The sequence below is a fragment of the Urtica dioica genome, chromosome 1 (genome assembly GCF_054948205.1).
Source record: "Urtica dioica subsp. dioica isolate 48M chromosome 1, U.dioica_male_clone48M_v1_H2, whole genome shotgun sequence".
Lineage (NCBI taxonomy): Eukaryota > Viridiplantae > Streptophyta > Magnoliopsida > Rosales > Urticaceae > Urtica > Urtica dioica.
In genome coordinates, this window is record NC_142756.1 from 14,147,860 (window position 1) to 14,155,662 (window position 7,803).

Sequence of the window (7,803 nt, forward strand, 5' to 3'; positions counted from 1 at the left end):
TCATAGACCTGGGTTTAGTTTAACGTTTTTTCTCAAAATCTGTGAGATTTGTTAGTGATCCGCTCCAAAAATAAATAAATAAAAAATATTTTTCATTGAAAGCTTCGTGAATATGCTGTCATAAATTAAGATCTATGTGACAACGATGCCTCTAAATTTTAAACTGAAAACTAGATCTGGTTATATATTAAGTGACAAAGAAATCACCAAATACCTAATTTGTGACCATGTTATCACGAAACATACATATCGCATGCCCAACATTGTCACAAAAACTCAATAAATATCATTAGAATATTTCATGACAATATGATCACCAAACATGTGTATTTATTGATAACATGTTGTCAAGAAATACTCTTCCCGCAATAGATATGTTTCGTGATAACATGGTCACGATTTAGGTATTTCGTGATTATGTTGTCATAAATTAGGATCTACGTGACAACGGTGCCACTAAATCTTCAAAGAAAAATCTGATTTGGTTATATATTTTGTGACAACATAATCATGAAATACCTAATTCATGACCATGTTATCACGAAATATATCTATTGCATGACAACATTGTCACAAAAAACTCAACAAATATCACGAAAATATTTCGTGATAATATGATCACCAAACATGTGTATTTCTTGATAACATATTGTCAAGAAACACTCTTGCCGCTTGATATTTTTCACAAATATTACTTTATTTTGTTACAAATTTTGAATTGTTCAGTATATTTGGACTATGTGCAGTGATGAGACACGTTCATACATTCGTCAAGCATAGCGAAAGTTGGGTGAAACCTTCACGTTACTTGACCGAAAGGAGTGAGGCTACTTAATACTTGCGAAAGCGATGTACGAGGAGTTCTTACATCTATTGTATGACACGCTACAGCTTTCACCTTCTACACATAAGCTCCATATTAAGTACAAGACTGAAGGGTCGGTGCCACCGATAAGTTTCCATTGGAATGCGTGAGAATTTACATAAAGACAGCCGGAATGTGGAAAGATTTCTCGAAAAACACCGAAAACCGGAACGGTTTCCTCGGAATCCAAGAAAAATTCTGGTTTTGTACATATCGATACCGGAACTCTAAAAAAATGAATTCTTGTCCGATTTTCTACCGAAATCCGCGGGATTTAAATCCTTGGTTATGTGAAGCATGAAAACACCAACGTATTTAATATCGTGAAAATACTATAGTAATTACTATTTTAATTTGAAAATAAATTTACATATATATATATATATATATATATATATATATATATATATATATATATATATGAGAAAGAACACTAAAAAATATCAATTTTGTTCTCCATAACATCCTATTTGTTCGCAATACAAAGTCAACATTATAATAGATATAAACTGAGCATTAAATTTTGAAACTAGGAAATTAATAAATATACACTTATATGAAGCAAGGGAATATGTGAAATTAATAACAAAAACTATGAATCAAATAAGTTTATGGCTTGCATAAAAGATAAATAATATAATTTACAAAATTTTGGGCGTTACAGTATTGATTCAGGAGTTACAAATGTTATAACTCAGCTATAAAACCACGTTAGTTAATGACCAACCATTAAGATACACAAAACTGGTTTATAACAGTTTTAAAGCTGGATAATTTTAACATCTTTCAACACACTTTGAGCATCAATTTCTCATTCACTTTAACTTCGATTTTTGTAGATAAATTATATATTTCGCGATGAAGAATAAGAATCAGTCATACCATTTCAGTTTCGATGAGTGGATCACACTCAAATATTTGCCAGAAATCAGCTAATAAAATGATATTAAATAGTTTTTAATATTATTAAAACACACAAATTTCAAACGTATATAATGCCTAAATTTGTTGGTACATAGTTGAAATATTTATCTTCCCTTCCATAAATTAGAATCCAGTTCCCTTCAAGAAGAATATTATTAAAGGGACTGGATACTATATATCATATGATTCCTTAGCATCGTTCATTGGAATATAAATGTCTTTTTTTTTCACTCCTGATCTTACTAGGCGTTTTTACATTTCACATGTTAGATTTTTACATGCAATATCACGATTGTATGTGCCTCTTTCCAGCAAAAGTGTTTGGATTGGATATCGAATTGAATTTTATTCTTATCATGCTATAAGATTTCATGGAAAATACAAATGTGCTATATAATCCTAAATATCATAATATTGATAATGAGATATTACAATCGTATGCTTGCAAAAATTTATGGTCAATTCATGATCCAACAAATTGTTACACGAACTTTTAAGCCAAATTCTTCCAAGATCCCATCGAATTTGGTCTGAGCTTTTGGTACCATTTTTTGGGAGAACCTGCAAGGGTGATAGAGAAAGCCATGCACATCACCTTTGGTCCGGCTCATTAAAGTAGCATCCACGATGTGAATGTGTCGAGGTGATCTTAAGGATTCGTTTTTACTAGGGCGGCGCAAAAAAACCGTAAAAGCCGTAAATCGGACCGGACCGGTGATTTTTAGACCGCCGGTCCGGTTTAAAACGGTTTTTTTTTCCCGGTCCGGTCTACTCACTTCAAACGGTCCGGTCCGGTTTTTTTTAAAAAAAAACCGTTAAACCGGACCGGATCGGTTTATTTTAAAAAAAATAAAAAAAAAATAAAAAAAATAAATTAATGTCCAATTAGGCATTTGTGCATGTATTTCCCTCACATACATGACTATATGTTTTTATTTTGGTGGAAAATTAATGGTTTTTTTTAATTTTAATTATGTAAAACGGTTCAAAACAGTTCAAACGGTCCAAAACGGTCCGGTCTGGTCCGGTCTAAACGGTTCAAAACGGTCCAAACGGTTTAAAACGGTCCGGTCCGGTCTACACGATTCAAAACGGTCCAGTCCAGTCCGGTTTTTTCAGTTTTTTGGTCCGGTCCGGTTTGGGTTTTTTTGGACCGTTTTGAACGGTCCGGTCCGATTTTTTGGCCGGTTTTGGACCGGACCGGACCGTGCACAGGTCTGAGACCTGCTCTTTTCGGTTGAAGCTTGGTACCGACCATGAATCTTTTCTTAACTAGCTTGATAACCATCGAAGTCGGAATCATCTTCCTCCATTTCGTACCAATCATTGGCATGTCTTTGGAATTTCTTAATCCGCGGCTCTTGTTCAACATGCTCTTTGTCTGGTCGGTGCCAAGGGTTCTTCATCAGGAATCACTAATGTACTACGTAGTGACCTTCTTCGCTCGGAGCTTTTCCTCCAATTTCATGTTGCTAGCTTCTAGAGCCAAGACACGCTCTTGCATCTCCTTGAACTATTCAGCCAGACTATGACGGGGAAGATACTCAGCGAGCTCCTCAGGGGTGAGCGGCAAGGTACTGTTGTGGTGCTCTATCCGAGGACCGGGACCAGTGGTTGTTGGTGTCTCCGGTTGGAGTTGACGAATTAGCCATCGATCTACAACGCTATCCCATCCATCTAGCGCGAAACTGTTCACAGAAAAAAAAAAAAAAATTAGTACAACAATTGTCTCATGAAGAGGACTTGGTTCCAAGCACGCAGTCCCGAGAACTCCGAGTGTCTAGGCAATATTATCTATAAATACAGACGAATCTAGTAAAAGAGAGCAAGCAACTGAGGGTGCTTAACAATAGGTGAGACTTTTGGCGTATGCTTTGTATGTGAAAAAGTGAATTGTCCCTTATCCAGCGAGCTCCTCTTGTACTTATAGGCATTTGGGTTGAGTACGTGGGGTGATCAGCCTCGCGTTCTTGACTGTTATTAAGTAACCGCTCCTAGAACCTGGGTAGTGGGCAGTTATTAGCTCGAATGCTTGGTACAACCGTCGAGGTGAGAGTTCTATTTCAATTTGAATTTATTTACACGTGTTTATTTTGTTTTAACTAGTTTTTGATCTACCATCTTCTATTCTCTCCGAAGTTATGCCTGATAGGAATCATTTTTTACTTATGAACAAGTTGTTCCTTAATTTTCACGAGCCCTCAGACCAATTTGACTTGGGCTTGGTGCTGGATTCTTTCTATTCTCGGAGCATCCGAGCACTTTCTCGAACTTTGCGAATCATAAGAGTAACCCAATGGAAGCAATAATAACAAAAACGTACGTTGTAAAATGGTGCTACAGATCGAATACAGAGACAGTCGTTTGTGTTGCGAATAGAAACAACCCGATTTCAGGCTTTGGATGGATTTTTTTCTTTCCATTTCGAAAGATGGAAATTCCTGAAAATCCAAAAGCTCAAAAGAAAAAAAAATCCAAATTAATAACCGAGGACGTAGGCCCCGTTTGGCATAACTTTGTTTTTAAAAAAAGTGCTTTTAGATTCAGTTTTTTAAAGAAAAAAAAAACTGTTTTTTTCAAATACTGACAAGGTGTTTGGTAAACTGTTTATAAAACAGTTGTTGGTAACAAAAACTGATTTAGCGTTTGGTAAAATAAATATATTATAGTAAAAAGACTAAAATAGATATGTTCTTAATAATTAAATAATAATTATTAATATGCTTATTTATATATATATATATATATATATATGAATAATATTTTGTACGATGATATTACAGTAATTTATATAGCAAACTTAAAAACACTTTTTCTAAAAGCTAAGAATCATAGGTAGTGTTTGGTATTCCTCTAAAACATGTTTGGTTTAAGTTTTTGGAAAAAAATTTCAAAAAATTTTGAAGTTGTTTTGGAAAAAAGTAAAGAAAACTGAAAACAAATAAAATGTGTTTTTGAAAAAAAAATTCTTCTCTTCTCTCCTCTTTCTCATCATCTTCTCTTTTCATTCTTTCAAAAACAAAAATGAAAACTATACCAAATACTTTTTTCAGTTTTTTCACTTTCTCAAAAACAAAAATGAAAACTGTACCAAACAGCTTTTTGAAAACAACTACAAAACAGTTTTTCAGTACAACTACAAAAATTAGAAAACAGAAAACAAAAAACAGTTTGAGTTAACTACCAAACACAACCCTAGCATTTCCATCTCATGTACAAAATCTAAAATCGATTTTGAAGTTTTTTGTAAAAACAGTTTTTTCAAACCAGATAAGCAGTTAAGTTTTTTCTAAAAACAAAAACAGGGTTTTTTAATCCCAACCAAATGCAGCCGTAATATTCATAATTTTTTTTTTAAGGAAAATACGAATAGGCAATACAAAAAATTGATTGTGAAGAATACAAAAAATGACACACTCACCGATTATAGAGAAGATTGATAATTAATGGAAAATGAAAGTTAATGCACGATTTTGAATTATTTGAGAGAATAATCATTTTTTAAAGAGAGAATAAATGCATGATGACAATAGACTGAGATATAAATGTATAAAGATTTTGATAGCGATTATAGGAAGAAAAAAAAATCGTGAGATGTTATAGAGAATATGTACTGCTCAGATACCACAATAAAAACGCAGATATGCTTGATAGCAGAGAAATAAAGTTCGATGATTTTATTAATGATGTTTTTTGCCTTTATAGACTAAATATAGAGTAAATGCATGCTAAATATGCTTAACAACCCACTAATATACCACTGATTTTGTGGGATCACAAATATATCTCAATTAATATGTAAAATACTACTTATGTTAATAATCCTCGTGGATGTTGACAAATCAGAATACTACTTACGTTCAAGATAATTCATTACCCGACATGCACAGCAATAAATCCTTAACTATGCATTAGCCAAGCAAAAATGGCTCAAAGTTGTTACCTAGCCAAATATGTTGTCCTGGTGTTATTCACGTTATTCTTCCGTTCAAGTTATTCTAGTCTCCACGGACTTTCTCTGAAAATGATTCGGAGAGACTCCTCCAAAAGTGTGAGCGAAAGGGAAAGAGTGGAGGGAATGGTGGGACTGAGCCAAGCTAGGGCCGGGGGAGGGTTTCCGAAGGGACACGTGTTCTACTCCGTGCAGGTTCTTCTGGGGACTCCACCGGTGGCCGTAAATCTGGAAATGGACTCGGGAAATGACCTGACGTGGGCTCAGTGCATGCCATGCAAACCCTGTTTCCCACAAACCAGCCCCATCTACGATCCCCGGAACTCCTCCACTTTCCAGAAGCTTCCTTGCACTCACTCACTCTGCAATAGTACTATACTATAATCATCTCTCGCTCGTTAAGTGCGTAGCTAATTAAATAATTTCTCCAAGGTAAAAGAGGACCGTTCAAGTGCGTCAACAACGAGTGCTGGTACAGCAGGATGTACGGCGGTGAGTCAGGCGACGAGGGCCCCACTGAAGGCATCGCGGCCTCAGAGACAATCCGGTTCGCATCCAACGGCAGCAAGGCCATCAACAACGTACTCTTCGGCTGCGCCAGGAACAACACAAACTTACCAACCATGTACGACACAACCATGTCCGGATTTATGGGACTCAGCCGTGACCCTTATTCGTTTCTTTCCCAACTGGGCTTCGGACGCTTCTCTTACTGCCTCGTCCCATTCCACTTGGACCCTGTCATCCCAACCACCCTCACCTTCGGGGACGCTGTCCCGCCCCCAAACCCCAATACCGTTGTGCTCGCCACCCCATTCGTTCCCGGTCGATATTATAACCTCAACTTGCTCGACATTAGTGTCGGCCACGAAAAATTAGGCTTTGCGCCCGGAACTTTCAAATTTAATCCGGACAAGGGAGAAGGGGGATTCATCATCGACTCCGGGACGAGTATCAGCATGCTCATCGAAAACCCTTACCGGCGAGTTCTCTCGGCCTTCCGAAGCTATTATGACTCCAAGGGCCTCAAGAAAACGAGCGCACCGGCCTTCGAGCTCGAGGTTTGCTACGAGTTTCCTCAATGGTTCGACGACTTTGCGACGATGACCTACCATTTCCAAGGGGCCGATCTTGCTGTGGATGGCAAGTCGGTGAATTTCTTCATCGGAAATACTTTTTGTTTGGCTCTTCTTCCTGTTAAAGGGTTAAACTACTTAGGGGCTGCGCATCAACAGAACGTTAGGTTTACGTATGATGTTAGCGCGTATGCTCAAGTTTTATAAGGAAGATTGTACGCGATAAATTTATCATTATCTCATTCCTTAATTATAATGATATTCTGTTGATGACCATGTTAACTTCAAGTATTCGGGTTCGGTTTTGGTTTGAGATCGATTTTTTTTTTTTTTTTTACCAAAGCTGTAGAGTTTTATTAAATCAAATTAGTTGCACAGACAGCTTTAACAACCTCATGTATGAGTCTTGAGAGAGAGTCCGTACAGACGATAAAACAGAACGCCTCGCAATACAATCGGCAGCTCTATTTGATGTACGTTTGATAAAACAAAAGGATAAAAGCTCAAAATAATCTGCAGATGTTTACATTCCTGAACAATATTTCCAAACGAAGAGCTCATGGAGAAGGTTCTCCTCAATGCTTGTATAACGATCAAGCTCCACATTACGCCAGCCACATGTCGCTTTGCCCAGCTGTAATTGTTGGTTATATTGCTAATAATAGGCAGGAATAATAAGACAAATTGCATAACTAAATTAAATAAATAATCATGAACGAAACTAGTAAAAATACATACATAGACATGAGAACCAAAATAAATAAATTAAAATAACTAAACCGGATATCACCAAGAAACCGGTAGAGAAAGAAAAAGGAGAACACGTCGAGGCTTGTTCGACAATTTCCTTAAAGCGTTATTGCTCTCCCACTGGGTGCTGGAATAACGTGAGCAACCGCCTCCCAGGATACAACGACGTACGAGAAGAACAAAGCACCAACTTGTTCAGCTCCGGCGAACTTGAACGCATGCTAGAATACTACCAC

At 36.7% G+C, this 7,803-nt stretch overlaps 1 protein-coding gene across 1 annotated transcript; it reads left to right on the top strand.

The window, feature by feature from the left end:
• Positions 1 to 5,714: 5,714 nt before the first annotated feature.
• LOC149407368 (aspartic proteinase nepenthesin-1-like) lies at positions 5,715 to 7,024 on the top strand. Its single transcript, XM_089619992.1, has 2 exons — positions 5,715 to 6,111; positions 6,174 to 7,024. The coding sequence occupies exons 1-2, from the start codon at positions 5,715 to 5,717 to the stop codon at positions 7,022 to 7,024; spliced, it is 1,248 nt and encodes a 415-aa protein (XP_089476118.1).
• Positions 7,025 to 7,803: the final 779 nt, after the last annotated feature.

Excerpts from the sequence above, each read along its gene's own strand:
- LOC149407368 (XM_089619992.1), top strand. The coding sequence starts at position 5,715 with ATGGCTCAAAGTTGTTACCTAGCCAAATATGTTGTCCTGGTGTTATTC. Across the intron at positions 6,112-6,173 it reads CACTCACTCACTCTGCAATA|GTAAAAGAGGACCGTTCAAG; the intron begins GTACTATACTAT and ends AATTTCTCCAAG.